This window comes from Mauremys mutica, chromosome 22 (genome assembly GCF_020497125.1).
Source record: "Mauremys mutica isolate MM-2020 ecotype Southern chromosome 22, ASM2049712v1, whole genome shotgun sequence".
Classification (NCBI taxonomy): domain Eukaryota; kingdom Metazoa; phylum Chordata; order Testudines; family Geoemydidae; genus Mauremys; species Mauremys mutica.
Window position 1 is genome coordinate 8017569 of NC_059093.1, and position 19123 is coordinate 8036691.

Sequence of the window (19123 nt, forward strand, 5' to 3'; positions counted from 1 at the left end):
CAGGGTCCCCTTGAAGTACCTAAGGTGGACAGCTGCTGCCCCATGCTGGCACAGGGTACCTCTACAGTGGACTGGCCTTGCTCTTAGAGGAAACAGGGCTGCTAGTTTTCAACACATCCTCATGAAAGCTGGAGGGGCCCTTTGGAAACTCCTTATGGATCCAGGCATCTGTTCACATTACCTGTGAAATACCAGGCCAAGGGCTGTATGAAAGCCAGTCAGATAATAGTAATGGGGGGAAGGGGAGTTAACAAAATGAATGACCAGCTCTAAGCAGTGCCTGTCCAGCTGATGGACCCAGTCCCTCCTCCCCCCAGCCAGACCAAACTAGTGATTACATCTGTTTTTCTCCTGGAACCTATTAAAATAACAATAGAGTCCACCAGGAGCAGATACATTCTCACTCCTCCCTCCCTCCCTGCATTCTTCCCCGTCTCTTCTTCCCCACCTCCTTTTCCTTCCACCTCCTACCCCCACGTCCTTTCTGAAACCCATGACCAGTGTTTCACCCTCTCTTTCTAAACTGGGCTGGATGGGGGGAGCTCCCCCCCCCGGAGTTATCCCCCGAGCCCCATTCCTACTGGTCGGGAGAGGACCGCCCCTTTGCTGCCCCGCTGCCTTCTCCCTGCCAGCAGCTGCCGACCCGAGTGGAGAAACCTGTGTCTGCGCCAGCTCCGCCCCTGCTGCCGCCTTCCCCCAGCTGCGAGGCCCCCGGGGCTTTTGGAGGCCGGCGGCGCCTGGACGCGCAGCGCTGGAGAGGGACGGCCGGAGCTGCGGGGGGAGGCAGCTGGACCAGCCAGGTAACTCCTGGGGGTGGGGGGCCCCCAAGTTAAAGGCCATGCAGGGGGCCGGGGGCGCTGAGAGCCACTGAACCAAACTGTAAACCCTGTGGATGATGGGAACCACTTCCAGCCCCGGGGTGCGGCTGCACCCCTAGTTCCAGAGCCCCTGCCTGGAAGAGACTCCTGCCCTCTCCCGGAGGGCTGGGGTTCCCAGGGGCTGCGCGCTATGCCCTGGCTGGGGACTCAGACCCTCCTGGAGCTCTCTAGGAAGTGGTGAGCCTGCACTGCTGCCCCCGCAGAGCCACACACACACACACACACACCGTCCTAGGCAGGAGCTCTCCTGTGTCCCTCAGGGGAGCCAGGGTGGTTTCCTGGCACACCCTGGCTCTTCGTAAGTTAACCAGGGTGTGCTGCTGCTGCTATCCCTCCCCTGGCTCAGCAGCCGGGGAGGATGGAGATAACTGGATATTGGATCAGGTCCCCCATGTGCCTTCCTTCCCCCTCCGCCCTGCCCCATGAACAGGAGCTGGAATGGGGGCGGGGCTGGGTAGGGGGATGGCATTCAACTCACTGTGCTGTGCCCTGGCCCAGGGATGGGGCTGGCATGGTGGCTCTGGAGTTTTTAATGCCCAATTAAGCAAGTGGTGCGTCTTGCTGTGACTGTGCTCGCTCCAAAGGGGGAAAGCCCCAGGAATTGCCTCTCCCCCTAAGCTATCTACTCTCTAGAATAGGTCTGCACCCAGCCGTGCACTGACTTCCCATCTCCTCCCTTTGTGTCCCCATTGCCCTACACACCCTTCGGCTTACCTAGGGCTTTTCCCTGGCTTGTGCTGACATTGGGTTACTATCATGCAGAGTGCTAATTATCTCATTGTAGCAGTCAAACCTTTTCTCTTCTCTCCTCTCCAAACCATCCCCACACCCCCACCCGACCGGGCTACTTTTCATGCAACATGCTGGCTGATCCACAGAGGACACCGGTCTGTTAGAACAGCCAGCTAATAACTTTAAGGCAAGCGGTGGAAGTCTAGGCATTGGATGTAGCGGATCTGGCTTTGCCTCCTGTTGATGAGATGAGGTGAGTCTCATGGGATCAATTTTCAAAAAAGGTCATTTTCTTGTGCTCTCCCTGTCAGTGGTAGGCCCCCGTAGTCTCTAGTCTGAGAGTGTAAGCTCTTTGGGGCAGGGACCGTCTTTGTGGGTTGGTGCGGTACCTAGAGGAACGGCTTCCAGGCATACACATGATGATGTCTCCAATAGACCCGCAGCCATGTGTTGAGCACTTGACTCTGCCATGCAAAAACATGTAAGCAGGGATGGGGATTTTGTATCTGTCCTCCGTGCCTCTGTTTGCCAGCTTGAAATGGGTGAGGTGGTTGTTTGTGAAACCTCTTCAAATTTCAGTCACGTGAACGGGCCTGTGGAGAAGCTGATTGGCAAAGTGCCTAGGTGGGGGGCAAAAAAGTTGGGTAGGATGACGAAAGTACAGGGTTGAGGATGGTTCTGTGCATCTCTTCCATCTGAGTCCTTGGGTGTAGCAGCTGGTGCTGATCAGTGCTAACTGTGGTGGTGGGGATCTTTTTAGAGGGGTTACTTCACCAGTAGCCTTCTTTCTCTGTCCATTCTAGGATGATGCTCTCCGTCATTTTCCAGGTGACCTGCAGCCTGACTGCCTGGCTTTCCCTCTACGCCGGTTTCTGCTATTGGAATAAGCACCATACTTACGAGTGGAGCTGCCGGCTGGTCACTCTGATGCATGGGATCATTGTCACCTGCCTCTCTGGCTACGTTGCTCTTATCGATGGCCCCTGGCCTCTAACTCACGCAGGTATGTTTGGTGGAGTTTTGCCCTGGGACAAGTGATCTTCTCACTGAAAAGAGGCAGTGTCTCTGTCCTACCTGTGATCGGTGCAGGAGGATTAGCTCTCTCCCCTTAGAGCTCCCTTTGCTATTTCTTGCTATCTACACCAGGTCTCCCTCTTCCTTGCTCCCATCTGTGCTTGGAACCTCGTTTTCTTTGTCTACCTGTAGGCCAAGCCCCTGCGACCTTCTTGAGACCCATCTCTCTTTCAATCCCTGACTGCCTATCCCCACCCTCAGGCTTGCTTTTCTTTTTCTTTTCTTTAACTTTTTCCCCCTTTTGTACTTAGCAGTATGCTGAAATTCCTTGGGGCAGGGCCTTGGCTAAGCTGTTGGACAAAGAGCTGTGCACGTTTCTAGACTTCATCAAGAATAAAGAAACTCTCTTCTTTACTCCCATTTCTGACTTCATCCCACATCCTGCATGTCTCGCTCATCCTCTGGAAGTCAGTGGGGTTCCTGCTGTTAGCGGGAGGACAATGCCCGACTGTCACTGTTCAGGCCCCTAAACTGAGAGAGCTGTCTAGTGGGGATAGACTCTGCCCTCCCCCATGCGCAACCCTGCTGCTCTGGTGGCTTATAAATAGGCCTGGTAGAATTCAGTGTTGATTAACTTTGGTGGGTAATTTCGATTGTTTGTTTTTAAGCAGTTTTTGTATTTTTATAAATTTGAAATTTTCACAGTTGTGGGCAACTATGTAGGGAGGCCAGATAATTATTTAATGACAGTAAAAGTTGAGATTCCAAGAGTTCAAGCTTTAAAGTTTAAAACACAAACTGAGAGGGACAAGGTGGGTGAGGTAATACCCTTTTTCTGGCCAACTTTGGTTGTTAAAAGAGCCAAGCTTTTGAGCTCCACAGAGCTCAAGGGCCCACAGACCTGGAGAAGAGCTCTGTGGCGCTTGAAAGCTTGTACCTTTCACCAACAGAAGTTGGTCCAATAAAAGAGATCCCCTCACCCGCCTTGTGGCTGTCATATCCTGGGACCAACACGGCTACAACAATACTGCAAAACCCACAAAGTGTCCATGTCACATGTCAAGATATAAAAAATAAATATCCTAAATCCAGAAATGATTTGTTGATTGAACTATTCATTCACTGGTCCATTTGTAACCAGCCTAATTCAGAGGTCTAAATCACTGGATTTTTTACTCTAACAAGTTCTCAAGCAGCGTTTTTCTTCTTTCCTTATCTGTAAATTTCAATTATTACTGATGGAAATATTTTGGTGGGTTTGTGGGTGTACAGTGAAATTGGCATTTATGGATTAAAAATCTGATCTTTCCAAGCCGGCTTCTAGAGGCCATTCATATCCCGCACCTTGCCAGGGAAGAATTCCCCAGCACAAACATCGCATAGGGCTATGTGGGTATGCCAGGGATGGGAGGAGTTGGGTCCATAGCGTATGGCACTACAGGTGTTCTGTCTGGTAGTTCCTTAAGAGTCCATCCTGGGCTGCTAAGTGGCCTAAAGGAACCGGTGGGCTACCGCACTCCTTCATTCCCCCTCTTCAGGCTGTGCCTTCTCAATTTGACCCCAAACATCTGCTACCATTAGTGTGTGCAGCACGGTAGACTTTTAGGGCTATACACTTGGGACTGTAGAAATGGGGAAAGGGGACTGGGGGGGAGGGGCTCTTGATGGACAAAATCCCTCCCATCCAACAAGCCCAGGATGTAGAGGACAGTTTGGGTCTTTCACTTGGTTTTGTCTTGCTTTATTTATTTAAGGTCATTGTCTTTCAGCGATTCCTATTCATACTTGCTAAGTTGACAAGGTAAAATATCTTTCTACCTGCCAGCTGCCTGCAGACTTAACCTGAGATCTGAGAGTCAAGCTGGGTTCTTTCTGACTTGTGCATCGCTGTGGAGATTTTGCCTTCAGTTACACCTATGCTGTTGCATTGGCAGAATATACCTTCACTCCAGTTGCAAAGCTAACTGTTCTACTAACGAAGTCGGCTTTGCCTCATGCATCAGCTCTCTTTGAGCTACATAGGCTCTGCTGTGCTAATGGAACCCAGAAGTAGTAAATCTGGGGGTGAGTGTCTCAAGTTGGCAGCTCAGACTCTGCATACACCCCAGAGAGCAAATCTACTCAGTGAGCAGCCACTGTTTTTCATAGTCTGGTGAACTGTATTACTATGTGTCCACTGTGTAGCTTTTAGAAATGGAGCCCTTAGGAGTCTCTCTTTTCAGTTTAATGCATATGTCTTTCCTTTCAGGGACACCAAACACGCCTCTCCAGGTCCGTGTGCTGTGCCTTACCTTGGGTTACTTTATCTTTGACCTCAGCTGGTGCATGTACTTCAAGACAGAAGGAGATCTCATGCTGTCTCATCACACGCTGAGTATTGGTGGCATGGTGCTCGTGCTGGGGCTCGGCAAGTCAGCCACCGAAATTAATGCCATTGTCTTCGTCAGCGAAATCACCAACCCGCTGTTGCAGGCCCGCTGGTTCCTGCGGGAAACCGGGCACTACTACAGCTTCATTGGGGAAGTGGTGGATTTCTCCTTTGTGGCTCTCTTTATAGTGCTGCGGATTGGGGTGGGAGGCCAGATCATGTATTCCGTGATCGTCTCGTCCAGCCCCATATGGCTACTCAAGGCTGGAGGCCTGGCTATGTACATAGTGTCCCTGGGGTTCATGATCGAAATCTGCAGCTTTGCTAGGAGAAAAGTGTTGAAAAAGTACCATGCCTGGAGGAGTGTGAGCGGTGGGGTCGTGCCCCTGAAAACCAATGGACATCTGACACCTCATTAACCTTGTGCTGAAGGGACTAATGTATCTAACCTGGCAATAAGGGACTGGGAATCCTGGCCTGGGCAGTCAAGCTCTGAGAGAGAGAACTGTTCAACACCAGCAATAATGTGAAATGGACCATTTAGTATTGGCTGTCACAAGCTGGATGAGCCGGAATCAGACGGTGCTGCAGGTGTCTAGCAAATGCTGCTGGGGAAAGGGAATCCTACAGAAGGGTGTGACAGTACTAACTTCTCCAGCGGTCTCAAAAGGGAGGCTAGAGACCACTCGAGCTGTTCAGTCTGCCCCAGGCAAACTGCACAGCCCAGGCACACTTTGTAACAACTTACTTCTCGGAGGCAGTAGGTCTGTGGGGAGTCTGATCTTCCCAGCTCTCTCAGCTGTGTGAAGTCGCTTGCCCTCTGCCTCACTTTCCCAAGCTACACAATAACATAATGCACACTTGGATGAGAGGCACTGCACGAATGCCAAGTATTTATTGTGGTTGAGCCTGGTATCTTTAGAAGCCAAGTTGTTTTTTTTGAAGGGACGGGACTGCAGTTGGGCTAATAACTGAGGCAATGTCTTTGCCCGGTTGCTTTTTGTGAAATGCCTCTTGCCCTTAGTCTTGCTTCTGCTATTGGTATTTATACTCGCACAACCCAGTTCTGGTTTTATTTGTAGCAATGTAACTTCAGTGGAGTTACTCTGGCGTTGCACTAGCAAAAGTGGGATCAGAATTGGGGCCCATCTGCTCAGTATACTGCTTTGTAGAGAGGTGTTCCTGTGGAGTGGTTCTCCTTGGCCTTCTCAGCAATGCGAGACAGTGGACTGAAGCCCACCCCTCACCCTGCTGCTAAAGGGATCCTTTCAGGGGCAGGATAATAGAGGAGAATCTTGTCCCCAGCCCATACCTGCTCTGCATATGAACCATCTCCAGAGGTGTGAAGCCAGAATCTTTCGTGAGTGCTAAAGTCACAGGAAAACCAGACACTGTTTTGCAGGTGTGACAGTTAAATGTCTGTGTGCAAGTGTGTAGGCTTCAATGCAGTGCCCCTGCCCTGGATCTGTCACAGTGGGCTCCAGGTCTCAGGGGCACGTATGTTTTAATCTCCCTGCACTTGCACTCGATTTCCCTCCGGCTTTACTGTGTGGATTGCACTATGCCAGAGACAGCAGCTCCCATTTCAGCTCTGCTGTAAAACCTCTCCTGTTGCAGCTGAGGAACGAATGGCCAGGTGTTGGCCTCAGGCTACAGAGGTTGATTTCCCTGCCTGCACTGAAATTTCATCAGGCTGGGAAGGGTGAGCCTTCCCCCTGCTCTATCAAAGCCATGGTGTCGCTGCTGCTGGGGGAGTTTGAAGGCAGGATGAATGACTATAGTGGGGAATACGGCTCCCGTGGTGATCAAGGGTCTTCTACCCCTCACCCCCTTATTCGGAGTCTATTGTGGCTGCCCCTCTTTGTGCTGTTATCTGCCTTGGGGTTGAGGGTGGGGGAAGTGGTGCACGCAGGTGACTGGGGGATGGAGCATGCACATGTGTGAGAGGTGGGGCAGTGAAGGAGTGTGTGTGTGTGGGGAGGGAGAATCTCGTGGGGGCAGGAAGGAAACCTGCAGTTGCAATGAGAGATGAAAAATGAAGGGGAATTGGAAGGAAAAGCAAGAGAAGGTGCAGCCTCAAAGGTGGTTAAATATATTCTGAATGTATTACGGTTGGAAATACGAGTGGAGTCTTCAAGAAAATACACATGCAAGTCAGCCGGAGCCCTTGGCTATGCGAAGGTTGTGTGCCAGGACTAGCATGAGTTATGAACTCCTTGCCTGAGTTTGCTCCAGGCTGAAAAGATTTGTAATAAAGTGACTGTCTTTTGTAGCATAAATTTGCTGTGCACAGTCTCTCTTTAAACATGGGATGGTGGGACCCAGGACTGTTGTGACTCAAGTTGTGGTTTGCTTGCTGACCTCTCTCCTAAAGCAAATGCATTGCCTTCACCTTCTAGCTGCTGTACTCCGGAACCTCTTTGGGTCCAGGTTTGTAGGGTAGGACTTAATGGCCCAAGCATCTGTGTGACAGAGGGGTAGGAACCAAGAGCTAGCACTCTGACCACTATCCTCCACACACACACACACCCCCCACTTAATTAGGCAGGAGGCTGATGAGCTAATCAGAACCATTAGCTAAAGGAGAAGAAGGAAGTGAAAGATGAAAAGGTTGGCGGGTGCAAGGGATACAGGATCTCAAGCAAGGAGACCTTTGTGTGTCATGCTCCAGAGAGTGAGCTAAAGTGTCCACTTGTAGGTTGCTGCACAAGGCTGTACTGATGAACTGGTGGAGAGGACGAACAGGTGGTTATAAAACTAGGAAGCATCCAGCCTGTTTTTGGTTGCCCAAAGGACAGAGGAGGTAGTCCTCTTACAATCAGCTTTGGGACACCTCGACTCGTTCCTCAGGGCCAATACGGTTCTTAGAGCAAGTACTATGCAGTGTGTGTATAGGTTTTGGGGGAAGTCTTAGATGAGACCTTTAAACTGAGGTTCTTGCTGGGCAGGAAAGGTCATATGGCTCTTTGCCTAAAGCAGAGGTCTTCTAAAATGACCTTGTCTAAAATTTGCTTCTTGTTCTGACTGTGCCCTGTGTTCTACTGCTGCCTTCCAACCCAGAGTTGGCTGGTTTTCAGGAAAATGCATTTGGTAAAATGCTTTGGAAGGGACACTCACTTAACATTAAAAAGAGGGACTATGTGAGAGGCCTTTGTGTCCCAATGCTAGCAGCCCTTTATAGTTCTACATATTCTCTTGCAGGTGTAAGGAGATTGGGAAGGGGATGGTGCATTAAGAGACTTCACCAACTCACAACTGCTGATGGATCTGATAGTTTGAAATCACTATTAAATCTGCTATTTTTTTGAGTGATTTGATCTTTAATAAAAACAAGCTTGTCCCCAGAACAATGGGATACATGGCAGATAAAACTGCAGGCTTTTTATCAAAAGGAAGTGCCCAGAAATCTTCAACTAACTCAGCTTGCAATTTGAGGGGAGCCAACTCAACACCGTTTCTCACTGTTTGACACGAAGTATCTTTGAGATTTATAAATCATGCAGCCTAACAAATCTAGTGTTCTATTACTGTGCATGTTACAACCCACATGCTAATTGGTATTATGAAAAAAGGAAAAAATGTAGGTTGAAGGAAAGTTTACTGATGAAATGACCGGCCTGGGACTCCAGAAATCTGGGTTCAATTCCTGGCTCTGCCACACACTTTCCATGGGACCATGGGCAAGTCACTGGTTCTCTGTGCCTGAGTTTCCCCATCTATAAAATGAGTATAATTAGGCTTGGAAGAACTAGATTTGTATTGGTAAATTTCAATTTCACTGACACCACCAAAAGTGACATTTCCATCCATAATAATCAATTTATAGATAGGCAAAGTAAGAGAAATGCTGCTTGAGAACTTTTCAGAGCTTAATTTAAGGATGTTTTCTTTGTATGTTTTGAAGTGATATTGACCATTTGTGTTTTACCTGTTAAAAGCACTCATTTGTTGAATCTCCTCATCTATTAAATATTCTTCCTAATTTCCTGCAACTGTGAAAATTTGATAAACAAACTTAATCATAACTTTGTACAACTGTGAAAATGTAAATTGATGCTTAAAATAAACATCTGTTGAAATTATTTTTAAAAATCAAAAATTAGATTCTCCCCTGCATAGGTATAAAATGTCCTGAGTCTGTCTTGTCTAGTAAGATTCTACCTGCAGCACCTGGGCTGATTGGGGGACCTTGATCTCAGTTGGAACCTTAACACTGCTGTATTACTGCCAGTCACAGTGCTGTTGTCTTCCTCCCTGAGTCCTCCAAAGCAATGCACTGAAACTTTCCAGGCTGTGGCTGTCACCACTGATTCTTGCAGATCAAATGTCACGATTCTGCTGGTTGGTTATAGTTTCTCAAACAGGATGTGAGCCTAGGGTCTGTACTGCCTTGCCTACTGCAGCAAAGGCTCAAGCCTGTAGAAATGGGGAAAAAGCTGTATGAGAAAAGTAAGTTGGTTCCCTTGCGGGGGAGGTTTAGTTTCATCACCCCTAAACTATGAGCTGCTTGAAGTAACAGGAGCCTCTACCTGATCTACCAGAAAGCCAAGTTTGAGTGATAGGTAATGCACGGCACCGTGCATGTGGGAACTGAGCCATGCTCTACAGCACAAACCACACCTGGCCAGCCTTAAATGTAGCGTTAGGTAAAGCTTGATAAATCTTTCTCTCGAGGCAGATGTTGGGGGACAGCTTTCATCTCTCTCTCCTTCATGAATCTGAGAAACATACACCCTACCCTGAGGAGGATTTTGTGGGTGCAGTGATGAGCCTGAGCGGCCACTGGGTTCTTCAGTGTGGTTTAAAAAAAATCACAACACTCACCATTTTCACAACATAACACAAAGGAGACCCTTTAGTACAGCAGCCTTCATTGTCGCATCCCCTGAAGAGGCAGATGATCTACATTATACTAACTTACATTGATTGTGATAGCATCTACCTCCCCCACCCCTCCCTGCTCAGGGCTCTAGGGGTATGTGGACACTGCACACCAAGACTGGGCTCCGATTTGGGTTTGAACCCAAGTCGTCCTTTCGCCACACCCAAACAGGCTGACTCAGGTCAGCAAGCCCACAGGACCCAGGTTGAGGAAGGAGGTGGGGAGGGCGTCAGACCCTGAGTCCTGCTGTGATGAAGGTCGAAGCCCCCTTATTTTGCAGTGTGGCTGCAGCTAAAGCTGCAGAACTACAGCAGCAGATCTGCCTAGTGCAGTAGGGACCTGTTTGCAAGGCTGTGAGTTCCAGATGGAGCAGCTGTAAGCCTAGGTTTACGATGCAGCATAGATGGGGGCGTGGAAACACTGAGTCTGTGGCATGGATCCCACGGACAGTGTCGACACAGCCTGTGGGGCTAGGTGCTGTTCGCAGTAAAGGAGTCCCTGCCCCAAGAACTTCCAGTCAAAGCAAAGCTCTAGGTTTTATAATCACTGGATGGATCTTTGTGTTGTGCTGCCTGGATCTCTGTGGGAAGGAAAGGGGTTATGCTCAGCTGCCCCAGATCTGGGCACGTGAAGTTGGGGTTAGGGTGTATGGCTCTCTTTCCCACTCTGGCCTCAATCGTTGGGTAAGGAACGGTGGCTGTATATTGCTTTGCTGGGATTGAACTAGCACCGTCCCTACTAACAGCTGAGGACATTGCTATAAGAACGGCCATACTGGGTCAGACCAAAGGTCCATCTAGCGCAGTATCCTGTCAACCAACAGTGGCCAATGCCAGGTGCCCCAGAGGGAATGAACAGAAGAAGTAATCATCAAGTGATCCATCCCCTAACGCCCATTCCCAGCTTCTGGCAAATATCAGCTATCTGAACTGATGCAGAGTTCCCCCACCGGTGAGACAGTAATGCAGCCATTCACTAGGTACAACAAGGCCCTGATTCGGAGAGGGGGTGTCTTTGGGGGTGCTAGTACTGTAATGTACATAATGCCAATATAAGTCACCTCTTCTCTGAGAGAGGCGCTGGGAGAGACTGCGGGCAAGGGCAGATGAGGGGTGGCTGTGTTTCTTGCCCCTCCCTCGCCAAAAATAAATAAATCCCCCCCTGTACATAGGGGTCTGGAGGGAGTTTGTTCTCCCCCCTGCCCTTCTGCTCAGCTGGCCCCGTGCTGCCTTCCGTCCTCCCCACCAGCAGGCGACCCTAAGCCGCGATCCTCTCTGTCTGCAGCCGGCTGCCGGAGCCTCCTGCGCGGCGCTCTGTGGTTCCTGTTACCGAGAGACGCTTTGCTTACAGGGGCGGAGGAACTGAGCAGGATCCCGGCTGCGGCCTGGAGCTCTGGGCAGGTAACCTCGCCAGGCGCGCCCGGGACGCCCCAGCTCTCCGGGCCAGCGGGGGCGCACGGGCATCCCCGGGACAAGGGCGCATGGAACTCAGCTACCCAGGGGCGCACGGGGGTCCCCATCCTTATAGACCAAAGGGGGCGCACGGGGGCCCCTAGCTCTCCGGTTTAAAGGGGCGCACTGGGGTCCCCATCCCTCTAGACTAAAAGGGGTGCATGGGGGTCCCTAGCTTTCCGGCTCAAGGGAACCCATGGGGGTCCCCATCTCTCTAGACTAAAGGGGGTGCACGGGGGTCCCTCGCTCTCCAGCTCAAGAGGGCACACGGGGTCTCCATCTCTCTAGACCAAAGGGGGCTCGGGGGGCCCCTAGCTCTCCAGCTCAAGGGGGTGCACGGGGGTCCCCATCGCTCTGGACCAAGGGGGTGTATGAGGGCCCTATCCCTCTAGACTCAAACTAGATGGACAAGTCCTGCCTTGTACCACTAGAGTTGTTTTTTTCGGCCCCCCCACTAATCCCAGCTCTCTGCACCCTTTCCCTCAGCAATATCTCGGAGTGCTAGCTACCTGCCCCATTCAAAAGAAACAGGAGCACCCATTTATTCCCAAGACTTTGGATCAGACATTTGCTCCTGCTAGGGTGGCCAGATAGCAAGTGTGAAAAATCGGGATGGGGTGGGGGAGTAATAGGTGCCTATATAAGAAAAAGCCTCCAAAATCGGGACTGTCCCTATGAAATCAGGACATATGGTCACATAGCTCCTGCTAGAACAGATGGAGAGACAAAAACTGTGAACTCTACTTCACCTTCTAAAATTTTGAGTTTAGACTGAATGTAAAGTAGATTGGAGGATGTTGTGGTGAGGCGGGAGAGTGGCAGTAGGGAGATGGAGCCCTGGTATGATATGTTTTATCCTGAAGAGGAAGGACTTTCTTCTGGTTAGAGTACTGGGCTGGGATTCAGGAGATCTGGTGTCAGTTCCTGACTCCTCCACGCAAGCTCTGTGACACTTTGGCCAAATCAAGGATGATTTAGTTGGGGTTGGTCCTGCTTTGAGCAGGGGGTTGGACTAACCAGTGTTGAGATCTCTTCCAACCCTGATCTTCTATGATTCTAAGTTACTTAGGCCTGGATTGTCAATGGAAGAAATCCCAGCTTGCTGTCATCTGTAAATTTTGTAAGTGTACTCCCCACTCTGTTATTTAAGGCATTAATGAAAATATTGAATGGTACTGGACCTAATTCTGACCCCTGTAGAGTCCCCCTCGGGTTCCTTCCCCCAGTTTGACAGTGAACAGTTGATCTGCTTTTTGAGTATGGTCTTTCAATCAGTTGTGTGCTCACCTGACAGTAGTTTCATCTAGACCATATTTCCCTAGTTTGCTAATGAGAATTTCATATGGCACTTTGTCAAACCCCTAAGTAAAATCCAGATATATCATGTCTACAGCTTTCTGCCATCTACTTGGCCAGTAACTCTGTCAAAGAGAGAAGTTAGGTTGGTTTGTCATGATTTGTTCTTGACAATTCCATGTTGGCTATTCTTTATATCCATATTATCCTCTCAATGCTTTGTGGGTTGCAAAGGATTGTGGGTTCTGAGTCAAGGGAAGAACCAATGTGAGAGGCTTTTGGGTGCAGTGAGCAGGATGGGTAAGCAGGGGTGAGTTGAGATTTTTCCTTCTTATGTTAAACTTTGAGATCTATTGATAAGAGTTACACTAGAGTATGTATTTTTATTACTTACTTTCTGCTCCATGCTGTTTCTCTCACCCACCTGTTGCTTTCTGTCATGCACTTAGATTGTATATTCTCTGGGGGAGAGACTGTATTCTTGTCTGTACAGTGCTTGACTGTAGTCCCTCAGCACTATTGTAATACAGATAAGGAGGGATCACTGGGCTGGGGGTAGGATCACTTCTGGGTAGTTTCCCAAGGGTTGCACAGATCGTTCGCCATTCAAGTTCTGCCTTATATGACCACCACCAGCTGTGGCAGTGCACAATCATTGTAAGCTGCTCTTAAAACAGAGCTTACTTTCTACACCAGTAGAGGAGAGGCTTAAACAGCATGTCGGTACCTATGAAGTTCCGCATGTGGAGTGTGTGTGTTTAAAGAAAAATCTGTAATTATAATGTTTTAAAAGGCAGCTTTGTTTTGTTGAGCATCTTTCACACAAAGTACCCAGGAAATGCTTTAGTTTTGCAAAGTTACTATTAAATATCAGAGGGAGGGAAAAATCCACAGCAGTCAAAGAGGGCAAAGGAGAACATGGGTATCTTTAGATGAGATTTGAAGCTAAATAGACAATTGGCAAAGCAATCCTGGGAGGCTGCTCTAGGTGGCATGAGCTCATGCCAGCAGTGCTGAAGAGACAGAAGAGGCCGGGTGCTGGCTGAACCGAGGTGAGTAGCAGAGAAGATCTGTGAGATCTAGTAAAGGGTTTTCAAATAGATGAGGAGCAATTTTGAACTGTGCCCTGAGATGAAGGGGGAAACCGTTGTCAGATGTGGGGTGATGTGGTCAGACTTCTTCACGTGTGTGAGAAAAGGGGGTGTGCTGGCATCTGGAGAACCAGGACTCGAAAGCGAAAGGTGGTCCAATAGTCAAAGTGGAAGGAGATTATAGGGGTCAGGTGAAATCCTTGCCCACGTCTATGTATCCTGTTTACACATGTGGAAATGGGTATTGTAACGCTCACTCGCTGAGGTGTTGGAAGGCCTGCTTCATGTTTGTGACAGGCAGCACTCCTCGGGTGGCAAGTCCCGTAGGAGTGCAAAATATTTCTCTTGTTCCGGCAGAGGTGGAATTGAGATGCTTCCCTCCATGAGCAATGTTACAAAGCAGGGCAGGTGATGCAACGGGCAGACCTTTCAGACGCAGAAGGCACGGGAGGAGAAGAAAAGTTGAGGCCCAGGGATGACTCTCGTACTTGGAGCTCAGTCTTAAAACTTTTTCAGAATGCAGCAGCCTGCCACTTAGGTAGAGTAGATGGCTGAGAACACATCCCACCCATGCTCTGCACTCTACTCTGGCTGCCAGTCTGATAATGGGTCCATTTCCAAGTCCTGATCTTTAAGGACCCAACTGGGCTAGGATCTAGTGGCCTAGAAGACCGTCTCTCACAACACACCTCCCCACAACAGGTAAGACTGGTGAGGTTGCTTCAGCTGGCACTCCCCATGGGCTGCTTTCTCAATATTGGGCCAGCCACTGGAATTCACTCCTAGTGGGTCTAATTCTCATCACCTTCAGGGTTCTCTGCAGGACACACTTCTTTCAGACAGGTTTCCTCCTAACAGAGTCACGGAGGGTTCCTTGGCAGTAGATGGTAGCCTGTTCCAGAACTGGGAGGCAAGAGACCTTACATTCCAAACCTTGCCCATGAGTCACAGTGGGACCTGGGGTAATTCACATCACCACTCTGTAACTCAGGGTCCCCATCTGAAAAATGGAGATTATGATGCTGACCCTCTTCTGGGAAGCGATTTGAGAGCTGATGAGGCTGCTACTTAGTGTATTCTATCTCATTGCCTGCGATGGTTCCTTACCCGAGTAAAATGGCTTTGTCTGAGGCGGGAGAGGAGAGAAGGTGGCAGCTCTAACAGGATTTGCTGCATGCTTGGGTGCCATGGCAGCAGGTGCCTTCAAAATAATTTGTTATAACAAGCAGCAGAAAATACTAATTTATTCAGAGGAGGAGTCAGAGCAACTTAGTGGTAAATCTGGAAATGATGTGATGGAGCCAATTGACTTTGCATGTGACTAAATTAACTAACCTTTCTCTGTCTCCCTGCCCTGTCCTAGGATGATGGCCTCTATGCCCCTCTGGGTGACCTGCAGTCTGATCTCCTGGCTGTCTCTCTACACCTGGTTCTGCCATCGGTATAAGCACCGAAGCTATGAGTGGAGCTGCCGGCTGGTCACTCTGACCCACGGTGTCCTCGCCACCTGCCTCTCTGCTTACGTTGGTTTTATCGATGGCCCCTGGCCTTTGACTCACCCAGGTGTGTTATGGGAGTTTTGCCCTCAGGCTACTGATCTCATAGCAGAGAGTGGTGTCTTCTGAGCAACAGGAGCCCACCCGTCTTCCTCAGTGGATCTTGCTGGCTGTTTCCTTCTTGAGCTCCATCTCCAGTCAAAATGTAATGGGTGCCAGGAAGAGGGGAATCTAATTAGTGTTGTTAGTGCTCCCTTTGTCACCTTTTCCTGGTCTCACTCTGAGTCTCTTTGCAGCCTGCTCCCTCTGGAATGGCTTCATTCAAACCCTCTTCTCTCCCCGGCCCTGCCATCAGATCGGCTATGGCTAACTCTCCCTGCTCCTTTGTTTGCACTGTCTCTGTGCATTTTGCTGGGGATTTTAAACTCCTCAAGGCTGGGATCTCTCATTTATGCACCAAAAGCAGACTGAAGTGAGTAGGTGCTAATCCCACGGAAGCCTCTGGGGCAAGTTCAGTGTGTAACTGGTGTACCCGGCTTATGAAAAGGGTGTGAGGGCAAAGTAATATTATTGCACTAAAGCTGCCACTCACCAAACGTGCGAGGAATACGAGAAACCTGCTAGTGAGTAGGAAACTGATCCTGATTTGTTTGTACAGGGAGGGAGATTATTTCATATACTTCTGAAGAATATAAGCCTCCATTTAAAAAAAAAAACAAAAACTTCTATGGTTGCAAAGACAGCCTTCCAAATGTGACCTAATGCAGTGCTGCCTTCCTGAGTGCAGATAGACAGCCCAAGTGCCTCTGTTGCTGTTCATAGCTTTGCCTAGGCAACAGCGCTGTGAAATTGACAGAATTCTTGACACTCCTCACCCCTGCCCACAAGATTCTGAGCAGCTGCAGTGAAACTTAACAACCTCTGGTTAATTTCACTCCTGCTTGGAAAAGTTCTGAGCAGTGGTAGAGAAGGGTCTGGAGCTATTCACAAAGGAGGAGGAGGACACAAATAAACATTGGCTGATTGATTGTGGTGAGAGAGAAAGTACTGACCCCTCCCTAACATGAGGAGAGAGAGAGAGAGAAGGAAAGTCCTGCTAGTTTCCAGCTGCCTGAGGCGGGCTTCTAATGTATCAAATCTGGGAACCAGCAGCTGGTATGCCCTAGTAGGAATCCCAGGACTTCCTTCCCCATTTCACACATGGAGGATTTCAGGTAGTGATTTGCAGGGGAAAGGGCTCTCTCCAGGCATCTGCCTCTGAACATAGCTGTTGTGGTTCCACCTTCATCTCGCCTATCAGCCTCTGGCTAGTAGCTGTCTGGTGAGCATTTATAAGCAGTGTGACTACGGCAGAGGGGATGGCCTAGAGTTATAGGCATCAGTTTCCAAATATGCAGGGGCAGCTTCATGCACCGGTGCAGGGACAGAGTGGGGTGCAGTTTGTGCCTCCCCTGTTCAGAGGCGGCCAGGGGCCAGTACAGGTTGGTGCAGCTGTGAGTGGGCTGCCTTAACTTGTGCTCTTTCTTTTGCAGGGATGCAGAATAATAGGGACATAAGAATCCCACCTTCTGTTCCCACCCCCTCTGCCCATCCACCCCAGAACAGCCCCATACGTGGCACTCCTGTGGAGGGGGAGCTGGTCATATGAGGCCCCTGCACTGGAGATATTCCCAGGGTGTGGGGGGGCCTTGCCTCTGCCCTGCAACGCCAACCTAACTGGCATAAAGAGGCTTTAGTGCTGCAAGGAATCAGGCCTATGACCCTCTGGAACCACAGGTTTGAATCCTGGCAGGGTGGCCCGGCTCTTAAAAGCTGCGGTCCTGTCTGCTGTGAGCGTCCTAGCTCCCCATGGTGGAGGAGAGCCGTCCCTTACAGAGAGGATTTTCCTCCCCCTCCCTGCACTATTATGTGCCAGTGTACATCCAAGTTCTGCCCTCCACCGGAGGCCTTGCTACATTTGGTAGGAAAGTGATTCGGGGGGCGTGTTTCTGTAATGCTCTCTGGGCTCCTTTGGGACGGGAGGTGTTTTGCAAGCATAGAGGCCGTTATTGTGACTTCCTCAGTGCCAGGCGAAGCGGCCATTGCTGGAAGAGAACACCTTGTCCCTTCTGCAGATCCTGCCTGCCTGGCATCTCCTCACTTTAATGTACCAGCTGGTGTCTTTCCTTTCCAGGGTCCCCGAACACAACCCTCCAGGTGCACGAGCTGTGCCTTAGCTTGGGCTACTTCCTCTTCGACCTGGGCTGGTGCGTATACTTCCAGGCGGAGGGCGCTCTGATGTTGGCCCATCACATGGTGAGCATCTTGGGAATCACAGTGTCTCTGGCCCTGGGTGAGTCAGCAGCCGAAGTCAACGCCGTCATCTTTGGCAGCGAGATCACCAACCCGCTGCTGCAGGCCCGCTGGTTCCTGCGGGAGATGGGGCTTTACCACAGCTTCACGGGGGATGTGGTGGATTTCTTCTTCGTGGCCCTTTTCACGGGCGTGCGGATCGGGGTCGGGGCCTGGCTCATGTACTGTGAGCTTGTGTCACCCAAGCCCAGGTGGTTCATTAAGGTGGGGGGGGTGATTATGTACGCAGTCTCCTGGGTTTTCATGGTCAGCATTTGCCGCTTCGCTCGGAGGAAAAGCATGAAGAAGTACCATGCCTGGAGGAGCCGGAGGAACGAGGAGCAGTACTCTGAAAGAAATGGCCATCTGAAGAGGCATTAACCCTGTGGACTCCAACTTCACGATCTTGCAAGAAGGGGATCGAGCCCCTGGATAGGCAGGTCATTCTTGGGAGATGAGCCATTTAATATTAGAGAGAACTGAGCCATTTAATATTAGAGAGAACTGAGCCAAGTGCATCCCTGGTGTAACGCCATTGAAGTCAGTGGAGTTACACCATAAATGCATTGGGTCTGGGGGGTGTTACCTGGAAGAGACTGGATTAGAGGTGTGCTGTGTGTATGTAGACATAGAGCAAACTGTGTGAGTGGGGAAAGGGCTTAATTTACAATTGACGCAGTTGCCAGTGCAGCAGCGCACAGGTGTAAATAGCAGTGTTAGTGGCTGACTCCTTCAGCACTGATATAATCTTGAAGGAGATAAGATCAAGCACTAGGTCTCAGTGTTCAATGTACTGCACAGTGCAGGCACCTAATGTGACTCTGATTTCCTGTTCAGAAGAGGTGTGGTCTCGTGGTTGGCATGGGGCAAGGAGGAGTCAGGATTCCTGGCTCTGCCACCAGCTCGCAAGGTGAGTCACTTAGCTCTCTTTGTGGGGATAATGAGGCTGACCCACCCCTCTGTGAAGCACTTTCAGATTCTTGGCTAAAAGGGGGTCTGTACATGCAAAATGTGGTAAATATTTATTATTATCTCGGCATTTCCTTTGGAAAAGAGAAGCTTGGTGGTTGAGCCAGAATGCAAGTGCAGGTTAGATAGCAGTTAAGTCAGTATTATTTTTCTTCTGGTCGCTCGTAATTCTTATTAATTGTTTGTTTGTTTATTTTATTTCCGTTACAGTAGCGCCCAGAGGTCCCAATCATAATCGAGGCCTCAGCGTGCTAGGTGCTGTACAAACACATACAATGAGGCAGTCTCTGACGCGAAGAGCTTACAATGGCTTTTCCCCACAGCTCACTCCTTTCCATCATTAAAAACCATACCCACAATGTCGTTCTCGGTTCCCTTTCTAGTAGTCAGGTGTCTAACCGCTCCCATCACAAAAAGCCACATCAGCAAGGGGCTATAACTGGCCCCCTTCCTGACTGTCTCCAGAGGTGGGCTGATCTGCCCATGGAGACTGAATTCCCCTTTGTGATGCTTCCCATCTATCCGGGGACAGGGAATAGCAGAGAGAGAGCTTGCTTTGCTGCTTCCTGTGCTCTGCCTTGTGGATAAATGACATACTTCAGGCTTGTCAAACCA

General features: G+C 49.8%; 2 protein-coding genes across 6 annotated transcripts; both read left to right on the top strand.

Moving 5' to 3' along the window:
- The first annotated feature begins 647 nt into the window (after nt 1–647).
- On the top strand, nt 648–8991 carry LOC123354973 (TLC domain-containing protein 5-like). 2 transcript variants are annotated; one of them, XM_044997395.1, is made up of 4 exons: nt 648–800; nt 1757–1863; nt 2414–2613; nt 4873–8991. In XM_044997395.1, the coding sequence occupies exons 2-4, from the start codon at nt 1859–1861 to the stop codon at nt 5409–5411; spliced, it is 744 nt and encodes a 247-aa protein (XP_044853330.1). In that variant the 5' UTR covers nt 648–800; nt 1757–1858; the 3' UTR covers nt 5412–8991. The 2 variants fall into 2 exon arrangements, with proteins under 2 accessions (XP_044853330.1, XP_044853331.1); XM_044997396.1 differs by lacking the exon at nt 1757–1863 and having other exon boundaries at nt 649–800.
- Nucleotides 8992–11146: 2155 nt separating this feature from the next.
- LOC123354923 (TLC domain-containing protein 5-like) lies at nt 11147–18020 on the top strand. Of its 4 annotated transcripts, XM_044997326.1 has the most exons (4): nt 11147–11274; nt 14070–14414; nt 15076–15275; nt 17382–18020. In XM_044997326.1, the coding sequence occupies exons 3-4, from the start codon at nt 15077–15079 to the stop codon at nt 17918–17920; spliced, it is 738 nt and encodes a 245-aa protein (XP_044853261.1). In that variant the 5' UTR covers nt 11147–11274; nt 14070–14414; nt 15076; the 3' UTR covers nt 17921–18020. The 4 variants fall into 4 exon arrangements, with proteins under 4 accessions (XP_044853261.1, XP_044853260.1, XP_044853259.1 ...); XM_044997325.1 differs by lacking the exon at nt 14070–14414 and having other exon boundaries at nt 11162–11274; XM_044997324.1 differs by lacking the exon at nt 11147–11274 and having other exon boundaries at nt 13111–14414.
- Nucleotides 18021–19123: the final 1103 nt, after the last annotated feature.

Bases quoted from the DNA above. Each gene is read 5' to 3' on its own strand.
- LOC123354973 (XM_044997395.1), top strand. The intron at 2,614-4,872 runs GTATGTTTGGTG...CTTTCCTTTCAG, and splicing joins CTGGCCTCTAACTCACGCAG to GGACACCAAACACGCCTCTC.
- LOC123354923 (XM_044997326.1), top strand. From the start codon at position 15,077: ATGATGGCCTCTATGCCCCTCTGGGTGACCTGCAGTCTGATCTCCTGG. The intron at 15,276-17,381 runs GTGTGTTATGGG...TTTCCTTTCCAG, and splicing joins CTGGCCTTTGACTCACCCAG to GGTCCCCGAACACAACCCTC.